This window comes from Drosophila bipectinata, chromosome 2L (genome assembly GCF_030179905.1).
Source record: "Drosophila bipectinata strain 14024-0381.07 chromosome 2L, DbipHiC1v2, whole genome shotgun sequence".
Taxonomy (NCBI): Eukaryota; Metazoa; Arthropoda; class Insecta; order Diptera; family Drosophilidae; genus Drosophila; species Drosophila bipectinata.
The window spans coordinates 20,067,119-20,087,399 of record NC_091736.1 but is presented as its reverse complement, the minus strand read 5'-3'; the positions used below and the strand labels follow the sequence as shown (position 1 = coordinate 20,087,399).

The 20,281-nt window shown below is 43.9% G+C and overlaps 1 protein-coding gene and 1 non-coding gene across 2 annotated transcripts in view; both read right to left on the bottom strand.

The window, feature by feature from the left end:
* Positions 1-20,281, bottom strand: part of tkv (serine/threonine receptor kinase thickveins) — a 49,230-nt gene that overhangs the window by 20,919 nt on the left and 8,030 nt on the right. Inside the window, exon 2 of the mRNA XM_017244240.3 lies at positions 479-616. Within this exon, the coding sequence (XP_017099729.2) occupies positions 479-616 (138 nt within the window). The remainder of the gene's footprint in view (positions 1-478; positions 617-20,281) is intronic.
* On the bottom strand, positions 117-188 carry TRNAD-GUC (transfer RNA aspartic acid (anticodon GUC)). The gene has a single exon. It is a non-coding gene; the product is annotated as a tRNA-Asp (tRNA).

Sequence of the window (20,281 nt, the reverse complement as noted above, 5' to 3'; positions counted from 1 at the left end):
CTTAATATTATTTCTTAATATTATGATTAAAACCATAGATGTAAATTAAAAAAAAAAGAAAAAAAAAAAACAAATTTAAATAAATGAAAAAAAAAAAAAAAAAAAAATTTCAACATCTCCCCGACGGGGAATTGAACCCCGGTCTCCCGCGTGACAGGCGGGGATACTAACCACTATACTATCGAGGATGTTGAACGTGGCTCGTCCGATTCAAAACATCAGTTTACTGCTAATCTCTCTAACAGTCTTTCGATCTTGAAATATTTTTAGAATCACTAATCTGAGGAATTTGTGAGTCAATGAAGGGAATCAAAACAACAATTTGTCATTGAATACCAAGACCAGAATGAATAATTTACCAAGAAGCGTTTGAATTTGGATTGTGTTTACAAAATGGCTAGTACGGCCACTCAGAACTCGCTGTTTGTTTTGACATTTATTTCATGCAAGCCTAATAGATGATTCTTTCAAAACTTACCATTTTCTTTGACTTCGAATTGGTCGTCGTCGACTGCTCCATATGCCTCCGATCGTGGGCCAGATCCCATTTCCATGCCGCTGAGGGCAGCAGCCGCTATAGCTTCGACGTCTGACATTACATTTGCACTGAATTCACCTACAAAGCAAACAGAGAACAGCAATACAAAATTTAAGTAAATTGAAAAACTGTGTAACCAATTTGTAAACAAACGGGCAGAGAGAGAGCACTTGAATGGCTCTTCCTCGGCGCCAGCCAAATGTCAATTAATAATTTAACAACAACAATTGCGGGTTTGTCGGGCGCCTGAAATACGAGATCTTAATTGAAAATAGAAGAACAGAAGAAAGAATCATACTCGTAGAATCGTAGAAGAAAGTCCAAAGGGGAATGGGTGGCACTCTCTTCCTGTTAACCGAAAAAAAATAAAGCGGATGAGCGTGGGCCAGCAGTAGACAGCTAAACGTGTGTCATAAACTTGGTCAAAAGGCCGCAATTTACTAGCCCAGACTTTGATCTGAAAAGAACCAGTTGCTGCGACTGCCTCTAGCCGGTAGTCGGGAGTTTTTCCCTGTCTCTGCCACCGGCCGATGTCTGTGTGCATCTTTAAGATACTGTTTGACAGCCCGCCGAGATTACGTCTAGTTCTGTCGTCTGACGTCTGCACGCAAGCGGCTTTGCCAACCTGGCGACTTGGACTTGCCGGATGACGCTGAATCTTCATCTAGCCCACGCGAAAACTGCAACTTGAAGGCTCAAGATCCCCTCGCTGGAGGTGCGAAGGCCCGACGCTCGAGCTCCCACTGGGCCACTTTCAGAGCCAGTCAGCCACCAGTCAGCGGAAGCACCTCAGACGCTGTCTCAGCGGAAGGGGTTTCTCTACTCAGAGGTGGAGGTTGCGTTGCCCCCTCCAGCGAACTGATAAATTTGCCAAAATTAATGAACAAACTTCATACGTAATTTGATAAACACACAGTAAGAGTGGTTGGCTCGTAGCGGACTTATCAAAACATTAGTTATTATTTATGATGCGTTCCATTTGGAGATCTGCTGCCGGGAAAGCTGCACAAAAAACAAGAAAGGAAAGCTAACTTCGGGCGGAGCCGAAGTTTATATACCCTTGCAGTTAAAACCGGATATATATCGCAAACATCGGATATAGTTGGCTCCAATTTATTACAATACAAAATCTAAAAAAAAGTCCCAAGCTTCTATCTTCAAAAATACGAAAGTTGATATTTCTACCAAGTACCATTTCCGATCGTTCAGTTATATGGCAGCTATAGGATATAGTCGGCCGATCCTAATGAAATTTGGTAGGTTGGATCAACTGACCAAAAATAGAGTCTGTACTAAATTCCAGCTTTCTATCTTCAAAAACACGAAAGTTGGGTCATTTCCGATCGTTCAGTTATATGACAGCTATAGGATATAGTCGGCCGATCCTTATGAAATTTGGCAGTCGTATTATTTTGCCAAAAATAGCTCTCACCTAAAATTTGAACTCTCTAACTTCAAAAACACCAAAGTTATACCATTTCCGATCAATCAGTTATATGGCAGCTATAGGATATAGTCGGCCGATCCGGGCCGTTCCGACTTATATACTGCGTGCAAAGGAAAGAAGGGTGTGTGCAAAGTTTCAAGACGATAGCTTTAAAACTGAGAGACTAGTTTGCGTAGAAACAGACAGACGGACAGACAGAAAGACGGACAGACGGACATGCTCATATCAACTCAGGAGGTGATCCTGATCAAGAATATATATACTTTATAGGGTCGGAGATGTCTCCTTCACTGCGTTGCACACTTTTGGACAAAATTATAATACCCTCTGCAAGGGTATAAAAATATGAATATGTGTGCCACTATACGGTCGATTGAAAAGGCGCACGCGTGATGGGTGGGCGAGGAAAGTCGCCAGCGAAACGCGAGCGACTTTGGCGCGCAAATCTGTCAAAAGGCGATACGATATGAGTTATGCGAGTGGCAGTCCGATAAAAGGCACCCATTCAGCGAGGGGCGGTTGTAAATATTCAATTTTCTGAATGGCCGACTATCAGATGGACTCATTTGTGGTCATAAATTGTGGCCAAATCAATAGAGCTTGAGCTTAACCATAATTTGCATCGTAAATTATACGAGGTGAAGTAGCGTATGGGGTATACTAAACATTTTTATTTAAATAATAAATTAGAAAGTAAAGTAGAGGTGTTAACATTTTTAAGCAGACTTTGCAATTATGGAAAACTTTCATTATGCAGCGAATATGCCAGCCAGAGCCTTGATAAGAAACCAAACATGGCCTATCGCTAATTGATTGAGTGCCTTGCACTTGTCGACTCTATCCGTTCGCAGACCGACCGAGCTACGTAATTCCCCCGACACGGCTAGGCTAATATTTTCGTTACTTTAGTGTTGGTTTTTACACTCTTTGGCAGTTACACAGCCATCTATCAAAGATTGCAAATTGCTGGGTGGGAAAGCTTGCGGCACTCTTGTGTTGACACATTTCCAAGAACCCCGACCCGAAGAAATAACAAAAAACCAGTCAGAAACGTGACAGTCCATGTGGGTGCAGTCGGAGAACCATTCGATTCCGTATTGGGGAGAACATGGTGACAACAAAACCAAACCCCAACACAAATTGGAGCACGTGCAAATTGCCTAGCAATCAATCAATATGCATATGGGCACTACACACTATGATGATATAGTTCGTCGATCGCTGTTCGCATCGCTTCAAAAGATTCGCAATTACGTAGAAATAAAAGCAAATGCCGACTGCATTACAAATTAATTGAATGTTTGCCAGACAACGGAGGGTTTCGATGAGGGTATATGACACCATTAATACTACTATGATACTATATATTTTTTTGAATCTTAGGGGTTAGGCTTCTTTAAAAAATATATATCAAAATTAAAGTGTAAGAACTTTCGAAATTTATTAATGCTTTTATAGTAGTGTATACTATATATATATAGTCATATAGGCTTACACTTCCCATAAAAATATTCAAGTATGAGAGAATCAATTGGGTGTGGTCTGGGCAACTGGGCTTTCAAGGGGTTCACTTGCCCACTGAACTTTGCCAAACTGAACTTTATTTTTATATTTTCCCCATATACCATGAAAAATAAGAGAAATAATAGTCAAGTGCTGCAAAAACTGCTTGCATTATGTCTCTGACCAGTCGCCGTTAAATCTCGAGTGCAATTGCAGTGGCAGTGGCCCAAACAAAACATGGCCAACATTGTTGCCGGAGATAAGAGAACAACTTGGCTTCTCGGTTACTCGACTTTGGCTGGCGGGAGAAAAGGCCCACAATGAATAATGAATGTCGGGCGAATGCTCCAAAGATAAACCCACAAGCTATGAATGTGTGGGTACGGGTTCATATTCATTTTCATATTCATATTAAGTGACTGATTGATTGATGGCGCAGCCGACTTGAGGTTTACTTTCAGTTCGTTAATGGTACGAGGTACGGGCCACGTTTTTGCCAAATCGCTCATGGTTGGGATGTCAACTTCGAGATTGATGGCAGAACTGGGAAGAAAAACCCCAAAGCTATCTGAAAGCGAAATCAAAAGTATTATGATAGCAGGAGTTGGGCAATCAGCCATGACTGGGTGATTTAAAAACAAAAACTCTTGCAACAAGCCCCTCTACGTTCCAAAAATATTTAATAGAATATCAAAATCCTCTGAAGAAACGGATATTTTAGAAACTGGGTCGTCCGGCAGACTGGCTCGCTGTGTAATGGCAATTAAAAATTTGAATATTTTTTCTTCAGAACAGAATTTAGCAAAGTTGCAGTGGCCGGCACTCAAAAATAGATCAAAGTGAAATTTATGTTACAGATTTCCCCTCTTCTGGGAGGTGGTTTGGTTCTTCGGTTCAGCGTAAAGAACCGAAAAGACCAGAGTGGGACAGGGGCCAAAAATAAATTCCGTGGTGCAGCCATTTGGAGTTGGATTCTGTCCATCAACGCGCCGAGTCTATGCTAAATGAGCTGCACCCCCCGTGGCTCCTCCGGCCGTCACTGCCAGCGGCGTGTGAACATTAGTCAAAAATGCGTAAATGAAATCAATTAAAATTACGCATAGCACTCGGATCGTGTTGGGAATGAGAATCGCCTCGATGCGAGTGCCAGTGCCAGTGCCATAGGCAGTGTGTGTTTACACATTCTGCCTACGCGCCCTGCATGGCCTAATGAAGGCACGTCCCCAGGGGTAAGAGTTGAACCCGAATGCAATCCGTAATGGCCAAGTAAGGATGATCAGCGGGAGGAGGGAAGGGGGGCATCACTGAGTGCCACTTCAATTTGTTTACAACAAGTTGGCCCGCTGATTGCAGCTGGGCCTCGTCTACCAATCACTGGAAGAATAGTTTGAAGAAGGTCTTTCTAGGAGAATATCTCTCTATTTTGTAAGAAATAAATCAGAGTCACAAGATTATTTCTCAGTGCATCATTTTCTGCTTAATCATATCGCTTCGTTTTGGCTTTGCCCCTCAAACGCATCACTCGCACCACCGCACACACACAATGCAGCTTTAATTTTCTTTGGGGGCCAGATCAGAGCAAAGCTGGCCAGGCCAGGCCAGGACAGGAGAGACCAGAACCGATCCGATCCGATCTGATCCAAAATGAGAAATGAAAACTCATCGTATAATAGCACTGTCAATGGGGGCCCCCAGGTGTTGGCTGAGTGAGTGGAGATCTTCACTTCAATTTGGGCATAAATGCAGCATAATGATCTCGCCGGGAAAGAATAGCCACAAATTGCTGAAATCACATCAATTTGTCTGCAGCCACACCATCAGACATCAGACATGGCACCATACACTCGTCTAAGGAATCCCCACCAACAGCAGTCTGGACTAGTCATTAATCGGGCTATTGTTTTCTCAAATAACTTAATTCATTTCAAGTTTCTGGGATGCACTAATGAAGCCTAAAGCCACTCTTCTATAAAGCTTTATTTTGTAATCGTATAATAGAACTACTTTGATTGAAAACTGATCCATTTGTTTGATATTTTTTCCCATAAACTCTAAAATATCATAGTTTGCATTTAACTGGCCCCGATTTGTTTTTATTTATGACTTCATATTGTTTGTTTGCTGTTTTAGGCAAATGTGCAACTCGAAAGGCCACCCACGACAGCTCACAGATTGCAGCGTGCCCCACCCAATACTGCATGCGGCATGCCGCATTCATGCATTTATGATGATTATTTATATAAACCGAACGATGTGGCACGCATGTATTTTTCCAAATATTTTTATTACCAAAGTCTGAAGCCGAATACGCAGTGAGGTCTTCAACTTTTGACAGACGTTTGATTTGTAATTGAAAAGGCAGGCAAGGCAGGCAGGCCTCATCGCATAATTTTTAGCTCTTTAGGTTTTCCGTTTTTCCGGATGGCAGCTTTTTGGGTGGTCCTAGATATGTGTACTCGTATACTCGTATTTATAAAAATTCAGACCCCGATGCTGGCAAAGTTTTGCGCAGTTCTCGATTTCAAAGGCCTAGAGTCGGTAGTCGGAGGCCAGCAATTCGCTTCTTGCCGCAATTGAAGATTTCCTGTCGAGGCTACGGCTACAGAAACGTCATGATCACGATGCTCATTATGGGAAGATTCTATAGAAAGCACTTAAATTGAATAATGTCACCCGAAAGCGCTGAAATTGATGCAACCGCGCTGAGACGGCAATTTGGATGGATGTCTGTCTGTCTGTCTTCCAGGAGAGGGGACCAAGACATAGTTGGATGGATGGGACACACTACGGATGCTCAGCTCACTCGGTTGCTCAGATAATGATGGCGATGATGATGATATGTCAGCAGCCACGTTGGCATGTAATTCAATACGGGGCCCTTGGACGGAAATTCGGAGGACGGACTCGAGGTAGGGAGTGCGGAGCGATCTGCCGAATGCCAAAGTGTGAAGAGGCGCGTTTCGGGCAAATGTATTGTCTACAATTTCAACGGTGACAAGAGAACCGCAGAATCAGGAACCGAAAAATTAAAAGAAGAATGTGCGAGAAGACACCACAACAAGCGAGGGTAGCAGCTTATGATCTTATATAATATTATGAGAAATATTAAGGAATTTGGGGTAGAAGATTTCCAGATATGGGTAAGGTAGAGTCTCTAGATGTACCTAGGGGTCTAGATGTAGATCTTATTGTAAAAACCACCCTCCAAAAGAATGCAAATTGTTTTTTAAAATGTCGCAATGATATTTAAATTTTAATTTTTTTACCAAATGGGATTGTCACGCTCACATCGCTATAGTTATTTCTAAAACCGATTGGAACAAACAGAAGTACACACTCCAGAGCCACAGATAGAGATGCCCAATGATAACGACAGCGACGATCTCAATCCAGAGATCTTGGCGACGACCTGAAAAGGGTCGTCATGTGGAGAGCTCGTCGTGCATGTCAAGCAAAAAAACAGAAAAATATATAAAAGGGTAGAGGACTCCAGGGATCGGAGGGGTCAGACCGTTTATGCTTTTTATACCCTTGCAGAGGGTATTATAATTTTGGTCAAAAGTGTGCAACGCAGTGAAGGAGACATCTCCGACCCTATAAAGTATATATATTCTTGATCAGGATCACCTCCTGAGTTGATATGAGCATGTCCGTCTGTCCGTCTGTCCGTCTGTCTGTCTGTTTCTACGCGAACTAGTCTCTCAGTTTTAAAGCTATCGACTTGAAACTTTGCACACACCCTTCTTTCCTTTGCACGCAGTATATAAGTCGGAACGGCCCGGATCGGCCGACTATATCCTATAGCTGCCATATAACTGATTGATCGGAAATGGTATAACTTTGGTGTTTTTAGAGTTAGAGAGTTCAAATTTGACATGAGAGCTATTTTTGGCAAAATAATACGACATGCCAAATTTCGTAAGGATCGGCCGACTATATCCTATAGCTGTCATATAACTGAACGATCGGAAATGACCCAACTTTCGTGTTGTTAAAGATAGAAAGCTGGAACTTGGTACAGATTATATTCTTGGTCAGTTAATCCGATCTACCAAATTTCATAACGATCGGCCGACTATATCTTATAGCTGCCATATAACTGAACGATCAGAAATGGTTTTTGGTAGAAATACCACTTTTGGTGTTTTTGAAGATAGAAGCTTGAGACTTTTTTTAGATTTTGTATTGTAATAAATTGGATTATATATTCATATTTCCATAAGGATCGGCCAACTATATCCGATGTTTGCGATATATATCCGGTTTAAACTGCAAGGGTATATAAACTTCGGCTCCGCCCGAAGTTAGCTTTCCTTTCTTGTTTAGTATTCTTTAGTTTTTGTGTCGAGTATCTACATATATTTTGGATTCATTTTTGTGTTTTTTTTTTGTTGGGAACCTTTGAAATGAATGTCCAAATAAGCGGAGGACCGGAGAACCGGTGGATGGGACGACAGCCGCATTCGAAAACAACAGACAACGCAAATCAAATTGTAAAAGTGTTAAAGGCTGACACATTCAAGTGTTTGACGCGTCTCCGGCGTACTCTAGAATAGTGTGGGTTCTTCGGGGAGTATCTGTGAGTGGAGCCTTGTACCTGTGTGCGTCTGAGGCAAGTGCGTGTCACGGTATCACTTTCAAAGAGTGTCTGCCAGTCAAGGGCCAAAAAACACAGAAGCGAACATTTGCCGACAGCTGCAAGGGAGCTTTTTTCTTTTCAAAGATCTTTAAATATTCCAAGTTGAGAAATAGCTTCTAGGGACAGGAAGGCGACGTGTTAACCGAAATTAGAAAAACAAATTTACAGAATTTTAATTAATTTTTATAGACTCTTGAGACTTGCACAGTTTCTCATAAATAAATGTACAAAAACAAGCTTGAATCGGTTTGAAAATATTTAAAAAGCATCATCATAAATTACCAGAAGCCCGCTCGATCCCCAGAATAATGATCGTTAAGAGGCTGGCCAATAAATAATTCGGGGACTAGTGTTATTCCACCTACGCCGATACTGAAATTCGCATCAAATGCTAATTCATTCGAATGACATATATTCTTAATTGGCTCACAAATCTGTTAATGGCAAAGCTAAATCAATAAATGTTTAGTCCTCACTTTAGTCACTTCAGTCACCTCCCACTCGTATCTCAGACTGGCATTGTTAATTGCTGGGCCCGAAACCAGAACAATGGGCATGACTTTTACCAAAAAATCGGCCTCGGGGAATGCGCTGGAACAAGAAATTCGTTTCGACCAAAAATCCACAAAAAAAAACCCAAAGAAATCTTAACAAACAAATAACAAAAGGCATGGGATCGATTCGAAAAGTAGAACAAGATCGATCGCCGCTGACTCGCGATTCGATACGATACCTCCATTCGATTTGATTTCGTTTGATTAGACAACGAAGTGCCTTTTTGTGGTTATTTGCTATTGTTTGGATTCACAACCGAAATTTGAATTTTCTTGTTGTGATTCGAAGTGTTTTATGACTGCCACACGCTTCTATTGAAGGAATTGGAGATTCCTGACTAATTTGCATTCGATGCGGAAACTGGAAAACTGCTAATCATTGGGGGTTTACCTTTTCAAATACTTTTCCAACTCAACTGTACAAGAACTCAAGTGGCATCAATTGGATGCTGTGCCACCATTATTCTCCAAACAGGAAATATTATGCAGATCTTCATTACATTTCATTTTGATAAACACGAATGTAGTTGAAGACCCAGACCAGGAATATTGGCATTTGCCAGACCAGACCAGGCTCAGCTTGGAGCTGTTGGCCGATGCCTGCCGCCCGATAAACCGACAGAGTTTTCCGTGGAAAGCATGGTTATGGTTGCGGGTCCCAGGTGGAAGGTGGAAGGTGCCACAAAGCAGCGGGTCTTGTTGTGGGAGTGGGTGTCGTTGTGAGAATGTAGGCGTGCCACGACTGACAGTCTCTGCCACAAAGCGGCCACTAAAGCGCGTGGAGCGTGCCTCATAATTGGCAAGACGAAAAAGTCGAAAAAGCGAAAGACGAACCCGCAACACGACAATTATTTGGGCAATGTGGTAAACGGTTTTTGTTCCTTCTTAGTTTTTATTTTTTTGGTTTCTCTCTTGCCAGTTGCGGTCTTGCGGTCGCCGCATAACTTGGCTAACAAGCAAAAAACTGTTGACCAAAAATTAAGGCTCGCAATGCGCGTGCAAAGAGTCACAGAAGCTGCAGAAAAGCCCAAAGAAATGACACATCAGATAAGGCAATATCACCTACCCGGGCCAACAGGAGAACCAAAAAGGCCAGAACTGGTCACTTGTGCACTCGAAATAAAATCATAGCTGCAATCCAATTACATTCAGAAAACTTTTCATCTTTTATATAGATATTTTTTTCAGTGTACTAAACGAGGCGATGACGCCGTTTGTCTGCCTCGTTGGCACAGCCACCAGCACCACAGCCACAGAGAAAGATGCAACAATTGATTGCCACAGAAGGAACCCAGGCTGGCAGGCAAGCAGCAGACCAGCAGGAGCTGCAAAACAATGCAATGCGCGTCCAACTCCATTTGGAATCGGAGGCAGCCAGCTCCTCAGGGTCGTTGCACAGCATCACCAGCACCAGCAGCATTGAAGAAAAAGGCAACGTCGTCTGCCTCGTTCCCCATTTGTACTTTGCAATGCAAAAGACGCGACGTTCTCCGCCCAGATTCTCCACCTTCACCTTCTCCGTCGCGACCTCCGGTCCTCCCTCCACCGGCGAGTACACGAAGTACAACACAAATTGTGGTGTCGAACATCATGTTCTCTGTACCCCAAAACCCCAATCCAAAGAAGGGAGGGATGGGACAATGGGACAATCCAGCAGCAAGCTTGGCCAAATAGTCGGGCGGTTTTCGGGCAGATTTTTGAGGAAAAGTCTAATTGATGAGTGGCATGCTGTCCCCTGGCTAGACACATGCCGCGGAGCAGACGCAGCTCATTACCCCGATGTCTGGCTGGTGGTTGTGGTCTTCTCAGATCTTGGCCAGACGCAACACACAATGGATGCATAAACCAAGTCACTGGCTGGGCAGGCCAGGTTGTCCTTTCCCCGGGAGACGCAACATCGACGCATGAATAAGTAAGCGTGGCCAATTTTCAATTTCCAAAGGCAATGCCACAGCCTTTAGAGTTTGCCAAATAGTGACAGTGAACTGGAAGTTGAAGGAATTCCTATCTATAAAGTATTTTGAATATTTTTTAAGGGAGTTATAATACCCGGTACTAAGTAGTAGAGAATAAAGCTATAAGAGATATATCTTTATTTTTAGAGGAGTTATGAATATTTATATTCTTACCATTGCCCTATTTCCGTGCCAGGTTTCTTAAAACAATGTACCTCATTATCGTTTAATAATATTGATAATATTATGATACTCATTGGCCACAATTTAATTCCAATATCATCCCTAACTCCCTTGTTTTAAAACTAATTAACCCTTAACTAATAATCATTTTGAAACCACTATGCACTTTAGTGCTTAATGTTGCCTCAACAAGTATAATAACAACAGCGAAAACAACTTTGGCAACAGCAACGAAAAGCCTACGTGATGTTGCACAAAAATTGATGAATATTTTTTTTCCATTCGCGTTTCGAACTCGTCCACAGGAAGAAATAAATTGCGATTCTTTTGTCCGCCAGACTGTGTGTGAGCTTGAGTGTGTGTGGGGGGTTTTTCAATGGCCTCCGTTGTTGTGGCTGAGGTTTTCGTTGCCGTTGTTGCTCTTTAACACTTCACGTGCGAAATAAGTCAGCAGCAGTTGCGAATAAGTAGAGGCCGGAGTCCGCGAAGAGCCTACCCAGCGGACGGAGGAGGAAGCGCTAACTTTAAATTAGCTTTGACAAGATAAATGATCAAGCATCGGGCTAAAAACGAAATGAGAAATGGATACTGCCGGCGACCTCTCCACCTTTTTTTTTTCCTTCTTATATTTTTTATCCGGCTTGCCCCAAACGAAGTACTTTGGTAATTGCACAGTGTGGTTCGCAAGGTTAAGGCAGAAATATATAAAATAATATCATATATATAAAAGAGAAAGAAATATTTTAATAGATCTGATTTTTAAAATCTCTAAAAGATTTTTTAATTAAATTCATATCTGCAGTCCTCGAAGAATACCTCACCATTCAAACAAAACCCCCAATGACAGTAATTTAATCTTTAATTTGCTGAATCACACTGTACAATGATCTATCAGGGGCATTATGGCCAACCCCTCGGCCGGACCTCCAATGACCCCCAACAGTTGGACTGCATTTATGCCTCGTACATCCTTAGCCTCATTATGTTCGTCTCCGTTTGCGTCGTAGGGTCTGCTATTTCAATCGGACCGGAAAGACCGCACCACTAAGTATATATAATTTGAGCCCCACTCCGGCTCGCCTGGGCCTCCCTTTGGCCCTGAGGAGCGGCAGGTTCCATGCAATTTACAATTGGCATTGGCAGCGAGGCGTCAAAAGGCTTATTAAAAGAAATTTGCAATTGCAACGGACACTGGACACCCTGGACACCGGACTCTGGACAAGCCAAAGTGGAGCCCCAAGAAGCCCATTTCAAATTGCATCCCAAGATGCACAGCTCGAGATTTTCCATTCCCGTCCGCCTTCTGCCATCCGACCATCCACCGTCGAGCCATTTATGTTATTCCTGCCCCGACTGGGGACTGCGATTCCCTTCAACTTGGCTTTCTGCTTCTCTATAAGGTCCGATCGCACACAATCCCCCAATCACAATGGGGCAGGCACGAAACTCCACTTTTAGAAGGCACCTTATCTGTGCAACGGCATCATTATTTCACACCAGCCCGGCTGAAGGCACAAAGCAGCCAGCCCCAGACTCTTACCCATACCCATGCCCATGGAAATGGAAACGGACGAGATCGGGAAGGACAGCAGCAGCAGGCAGGCACAGACGCAGACGCAGGAGATCAGGAGACGTCTGTGGCAGCAGCAAAAGGGCAGACAAACGGCATAAATATTATGGCCAAAGCTGCGAACGAGATGCAGGAGCTGCAAAGCATAAGCCAGGCCTAGAGATGGCCCACAGATGGTTAACCAAACGTGCACCAATAATATTAAAGTTTATTTAAATATGGAACCTTTCTACATCTGGTACAAATATTCCTATAATTACAGAAATAATCTCCCTCCTTCAGTATCTAATAATATCAATAGTCACAAGCATTATTATAGTTCTTCCAGAACTTACAATCCAGAACCCCTTACAAGATAATGCTTTAAAGGATTTCTCCTCAACGAATTCCTGCCATGAATAAACATTCAAAGGACCCTCGCCTAAAGTGCAAAGTACTGTACTCAGTTGTGGCACCTTCCGTTTTGAAATTCCTCGAAATTCGTGTCACGTACCCTTCCATGATCCGCTGCCAAAAGATCTCATATCGAACACAGTACGTGGTCGGCAATGCCATGAAATGCTTAAACATAAATTCAACGAGACGAGGAAGTGCAGGAAGGAGCCAATGGAGGAAGCAGGAGGAGGCCCAGCCAGCCAAAGCCAAAGCCGGTCCTGCCACATCGCGATGTGCTCCGGCAGATTAGTCTGAGAGTCGTAGAACCGCTTCGTGTTTGTTCCTTTTCTCGTTATGTGTTCGCGTCTGTGCCTTTTTCTGTGGCAGATGTGGATCTTGGCCAGATCTGTGGCTATGCCACAAGAACGCAAGCTCGCATTTTTGCTAGCAAAGCCGAGGCGAAGGCTTAGGCTTAGCGAAATAGCTTTCTCTACCAGCTACGATGGTCAAGCTGGTCGACTTAACTGATGGCGAGATGCCAGGGCCGATGCCTGGACCATTGGCATTGTTCCCCGACCGGCAATAAATTATCGATTAGAGTGGGCCGCCAGCTCGATATAGGCAGTGGAGCGGTTCATCGACCCGGGCTTATTACAAACCAAATTACATAAACGGGCCAAGAATTCGTTACGCTTTAATGGCCGGCCGGAGGAAGGAAGAGCCCATTCGGGTTGCTAAAAGGTTCACGCCTACACTGAAATTTGGCGTGTAGGGCTTCGTTTTTTTCGAGGACCTGCAACTGTACGCCGAGGTGTGAAATTCGCAGCCTGGGCATATTCCCCAAAGGCCCCCAAAAACTTGCTCCTTGCTCCTGCTGCTGCTCCTTCGAATGCTACTTTTTTCCTGCCCCAAAGCATTTAATTTAATGCCAAGGCAATTCGCCGGGCCGGCCGACGTGGCTGGAATTTTAAATGTATTTCTGCGGCCAGAAGAATCCGAAAACCGGCGAACGCAAAGTGTGATTAACGCGTACCTGCAACTCAGACGGGAATCGAGGCCGAGGGCCCAGCCTTTTTGACACAAAGCCTCGGTCTTCGGTCTTCTGGTCCCTGGATTGCCGGCCCTGCGACGTTGACAAAAACCCGAGGGACCTATGGCGGCGATCCTCATAAATGCGCGCAGAAGCTGCGCAAAAACCCGACGAGATCTCCCCCAGCGTCCCAAGTCCAGGTCCCCCGCGCCGGCCCTTAAGAGGAGGCCGTCGAGTCGCCGTCGTCTACCTGAATGGCAGTTTGTAACTTCGTGTGGCTCGGGGGGCTTAAATGCCCCAACTCGTTATGCTCACCGGCAGAAGCAGCAGCAGCAGAAGCCGCAGATAAGAATCCCCAACGGACTGCCAGGAGTTGCACTTTAAAAAGAAGCTTGGTCAGAGTTCAGTAATGAATATTATAACTATCTCTTGGGGAATCTTTAATTTCTCTTTAAATAAAATAACTTTGCATTTCTCTCAGTGCTTAGAACCTTCTGCTGCAATTCGCTTTGCATGCCAGGCTTGGATCTCCCAGCCCCACCAAGATCCCTTCCGTCCGCCTCGGGCTCTCTTTTAATGAGTGTTGTCTGGGTCGATCGGTTGGGTTTCGGCCCGGTCCTGGGTTTGGTGGCTGTGCCCGGGTGACTGCATCATTTTAATAATATTGTTTACGTGACATTTGATTTATTATGAACTTTTTCTTTTGACAGATTATGTGGCGGCTTGACTCCATGCCAGTTGGCTACTGTTTCGCCTTGGCACGCACACAGCCAGAGCCAGCGAGCCCTGGGATCGGGCTTAATGGATCCGCGAACCTTAAAACTGGAAACTGTGGCAGTGAAATCTGCAATAATAACGGCGGCAGGAGCGGCAGCTGCGATGCTGGCGAATCAATTAGCCTGCCATACAACAGTAAGGCCCCACAATTACCCCAAATTACACGAAACAGTCCTACATTAAGGATCCCCAATTACCACTAAAGGATGGGGATGAATTTAAATCAATTTTAATAGTAATCGGCAACTAGGGACTTCCCATCTAACCAGCCAAGTAGGCCCTCCATAAAATCTGATCAGTTCTTCATTTCCTATCTCCTGCCTTCCTATTAAACCCTAAATCGTATGCAATCTATTTGAACTCGCACCGAAATGGTGCGAGTACCATTTGGCTTTATTTCCAGCGATCATCGTTCGAATTGATTCCCATTAAATCCCTCCCTTTTATGGGCCACGATCCATCTTCCTGCCCCGGCTTTTAACGCCTTTTTTACGACCAGCCAACGAAGGAGGAAAAAATTAATAGTTCTTGTCATTTGAAGCGACCAAAAATATAATTAAAACCGTCTCAAGTGCCAGAGCTCTCGATAAATCAGTTGGAGGCGACAACACCGCAGTCCACAATCGGCAAAACGCATGGGATCAAAAAAACGAATAGCAGACATCGAAGAACGAGGAGGCCCAAGAAGAAATGTTGGCCCAGAGCCAGGCAGGTTGGAGCCCCCATCCAGAGTCAGATCACCTTTTTAAACTCAGCTCGTTTGAATGCTGCGATCGCCAGAGAAATGTTTTCAAATTATAGGAGAGGAAACCCTTGCGAGGTGCAGTGTCTTTTTGGGTTTAGGTCCCAGTTCCCAGGTCCAGCATGGGTGTTATTCTGGTTCTCTGGGTCGATTTCTGTTGCCTGGTTTTATTTTTACTTTTCGGTTTATGTTGTCGCTTGATTCGTTACGATTATTTACAGAGAACTCGACATTGTCGTTTTAATTAAGAACCAGTTTATTTTTACGTTTTATTTTGGTGGGCTGATGTTCTTTTTTTTTGCCCTGCCCAGCGACATTTACAAATTAAAATGGTGATAAGCACAACTTTTTGGAGGGTCACCCAAAAAATATTTAATTATGCGACATGCAACAATGAGTGTGGTACACTGCAACAGATTATCCAAATCATACTCTTCTCTTGACACTTTCCAAGTTAAAAATATTTTTTAAAAACATAACCTTTATGACACTAGGCCCGTAAAATGTAATAATCATCACCCTTCAAGATCACTGGTCTGCAGACTCTATTCATGAAGGCATTTCTGTCAGTGCTGGGGCGGAAAGACTTTAATCTTTATGGGTTATGAATGCACTCGAGTGGTTAGGCTCACTTTAAACAGCCATCGAGCCTAGCCAGAGCCAGGGCCGGGGCGGCCAGAACCTCGTTATTTACGATAGCTGTCAATAATAATAGTCATAATAAACACAATCGCCTGTCCCTTATGGGTGGAAGGTGTTGCACTCACGCGGCGAGGGTGCTGCTCCTCTCGTTCGTTCGTTGGTTCGTTTGTGGGTTCGTTGGTTCGTTATAATATTGACCGATTCCGATAATGTCATAAATGTGACAGCGATAAAAATCAACTCAATTTAGTTGTGGGCTCGCTCGGAGCTATCTCCCTTCCTCCATCGCTGTTGCAGGTTGTTCTTTTCGGGCAGACGGCGGACAGAGGCAGGCAATTCAACTTCAAAGTTGTTTACACTTTACAGCGTTGGCAAATGTTTGATCGAATGTCTCAGTGCATATATTGACACAGTGATTGGGGTTCGACGGAAACATTCCTCCAAGCAGGAAGCTTCCACGACCCAGGCATATGAAATTGCAGACATTCAGACAGTGACTGCGTTTCAGCCATTTCCACTTCCATTCCCGATTCCCGATTCCAAACTCCACTGCCATTTCCCATTTCAATTTCAAGTTAGCGCTCATTTTATGCAAAATCGTACACGACTTTGCACTAAAAACCGAAAGGGAGCTCTCCTGCAGACCAGGGTGGCCGAATCCCATGATGTCTGATGTTCAAAACCAGTGAGTTTAATGGAAGTAAGAGGTAGTCTCTAAAAATACTCTTGGGTAATAAACTCTCTTATAACATGGTGGATATCGGGTTCTCATATTCTAGAACTGGAGACTGTTCTTAAAGTAAATTTAACTCTAAATTCACAATAATTTAACAATGTCAAGACTTACTTCCTTTTGGAGTTCTAAACCTTAACAATTCTTTTTAAGCCCGGTACTCGTAAACAAGGAAGTAGAGAGAAAAAGGAGTGATATTCGATCCTATACCCTAGTCTTATCATTATCCAGAAAATAAAATTCAGCCACATCGGTAAACTTTAGACTATAAAGAGATAGACTTTTTATTCTGCTTTCCTACTGGTTTGCTCCCAAGCACCCTAAGGAGTTTAAAACACGAGTACCGGGTATCTTACAGTCGAATTGTAAATCCCTTTAGCTGGCGGAAGGACTGTCAATGGATATGCAGATATATGAGCATTGTCAGTCATCTGTGAGTTTTTCTCGGACCTCGGTAGAAGCCCAAGTAGAAGGTACAGCCTGCAGGCTAGCCGGCAAGATTTCTGGGCATAGATTGCCAACAAGAGGGGAAATAAATTGCTTTTCGCTCAGCTTAAGCTTATGCAAAAGCCGGGATCCGCTGTGAGGAGGCACAGATGCAAGATCCCAGCCATTCGAGGCTTGCAGCAATGCGCGAAATTTTTCGTACGTGTGCGATGGTCCGGTCCGCGAAAAATGCAAGAGAACCGCCGCAAGAATCGCGAGGAGTATTCTGCGGCGTTGTTATCGCCGCCTTTGCATCGCTGGCGGAGTCGAGGCCGGAGAATGCGACGCACAATTAATCATATCAGAATATATGGCTCCCTTTGGTGGCATAAATCTCGCTGGACTTTAAGCCGACTAAGCCGCAAAGCCGGCCGAGAGGAAAACTGCGCATTTTAGCGCTTCACGGGCATGCGCAACAAATCGCTTGATTAGTTTCTGAAACCGAATCCAAAAAGCCTGAAAAGCCCAGCTTGGATAATGCCCAATTCCGAGAGACAGGAAATAAGCCTGGGCCTGAGCCTAATGGCATTCGAATGGCTCGGATCAACATTCCAGTGGCCTGGCCCATGCCCGGCTTATTAAAGATCGTAATGAGTGTTCCTAGCTGGGAAGCTGCATTTCTGCAGCAGCCCATTTGCCAATTAAAGGAAATTAAAGTCATATCGGGCAATTGGTGGCGACGCACAGCCTCTCCAGTTTGGACAGATGATGAGGTGTCGCCAGCGGGACGCGTAATTAACCCCATGGCTACCCCCACCCACCCCATCGCCAGGCATGCCCACATCTATGTCCAGAGCAACGGCAGGCTCTTCTAATTAAATTGTGCTCGCTACTTTTTAATTAAGGCAGTGCTGAACGCACTCTGGCATGATTCCAACTTTTATGGGACGATAGAGGCCATGATGTAAGGCCTGATGAATGCTAAAATCAAGTCAACAGATGCCTGATTAAATGACTAGACTCTACCTCAACTGTAGTCAGAATACCCTCTTATAAAGACTCTACTTTATAGTTCTTATTGAAAGTTTTCCTCATTGTTTGTCTCAGCAATACCCAGTTGATCCACTGCATCCATAAGCAGGGACAACGTTATTGGGCTTTGGTCGATGCGAAAGGAGACCGCAATTAAGTGCATATAAATTTTGTATTTTTATGATCGCTGGCCTTATAAAAAAGTTCACTCTATGTGAAAGCCGTCACAGTCACAGCTGCCAAAGGAGCGCCCAGCCCTGAACCGTTCCATAAAGTAGGGCGATTTATATCCACGTGTTCGGAATGGCGGAAAACATAAGCCCGACTCCCGCAGGTCTGGCCCCAATAGTTCTATGGCTAATTAGCCGTGACATTGCATGGCCTAGGGCACTGGCTAATTCGAAAAGCATCGTTAACTCTGCGCACCTAGAAAAATTCATATATATGAAAGCTAATATATTAATTTTTGAATGTATGATAATTAAAAGTCTGCATATTTTACATACCAAACCGATTAATCATGGCATTATCATTGCGATTAGAGAGGCAATTTAAAGGCCACAATTTATGGCATTTATGGGCAATTTTGTCAACAATTTTCGCTGCGTGTAGAACCTGTTTGAGAACCCTTGCCTCGAAGGGCTTATCTTAATTTTTGCATTTAATAACCGCATTGCCGGCCAAAACGAGCCAGGAAACTGCCACCGGTCCAATCGCAACGCAACGGGCGGCCATTAAGCTTAATATGGCCAAGTAAATTCTTGGCCAACTAAGCCGAGAGGTGTGAAGAAAAGTGTCGACTTGTTAAGCCAGCGACCACAGCGGGCCCAGACAGATAGCCACCTTCTCGGCGAGATGGCCTGAGCTGCGGACATTTCTTGGAAGCAACGCGCTCGGTTCGTGGAAGCAATAAATATAAGGAGGCAGGAGTGGGTTAGCGGCATTGTCCTCCATGGCCGGCATACGTAATAAATTTTATTTATTTTCTGCAAGGAGAAGGGCCACAACCACACAACACCGCCCTGTCGCACTCAATTAGCGAACGCGAGTCGCGCGCGTTTTTGGCGCGGCAATGTCGCTTTGAACTCGCACCGCTCGCAGCTTCCCTTCGGCTTTACGATTTGCATGCGGTTTTCTAGTTAAAGCAAATTAACTAGCCTGCTCTAGGAATCCCCCCTCCCTCTAAGAGGTGCTCTTGGCCAGCTGTCAACACTCGGCATTGTCTTTGCGGCCAAAAGCCGGACAAACAATGGGTGGAAAATAATATACAAGCTGCCTATAAAGTGCCTGCTTAAACTTTGATGAGCTTAGACCCATAAACATTATAATGGTAGCTGCTCTATAAAAAATAATACACAAATACGTTGGCCAAAAATTAAATCTCGTCCCGTGAAAGCGAAAAAAAAACTCAATTTGGCGAATCCAACGAAGTCTGTGTACACTTTATGGCCCACAGCCATTCGAAGCGGTTGTTAAAAACGAAATTTGTTTTTTAATTAGTTCGGGAAGCTAAAATTTAATTAAATTCAAATTCAGAGTAATACCTAAAATAAATGTAGCTCGAAATTCGAAGAATATGAATATTTTTCGGTTAAAGTTCTAGTTCTCTAGTATCTGAGCAGGCAAAGTCGAAGATCTAATTTTATAAAAAGAGGCCCATATACTTATCAGTTCTATAAAGTTGGCCATAAAATGTTAAGAGCGTGGCTCTTTTCTGATAAGTTAAGGGTAGGGACGCCACAAGGCCCATAAACTACGCTGTTCCCGCTTTCAATTTCCAATATATTTTTGTGAAATCTCCAAACACGAATGACCTATAGACTAAGGGTATAATCGTAGCTTATACAGTTGATATTCGTATTTAAATCGCTTGAAAATCGCATCAAAAACGAATGACCAATTGAAGTGCTTCCATCCATTCCACTTCCATTTCGGATCGTCGCAAATGGCTTCCCATAAACTCGGTTGTTTATGGATCTAAGCCGCTTTCCTGCCGAGTCTGTGAGGCCGACTTGGAGTTTGGTTTGGTGCCCCGGTTTCTCGGAGCCTCCGCATCTTTGCATCTCCGAGCCAGAGTGGGGCTGCGTGACCAAGTCGGTCTCTGTTTTTCTCTTTTAGCCATCGGCAGTGTCTAA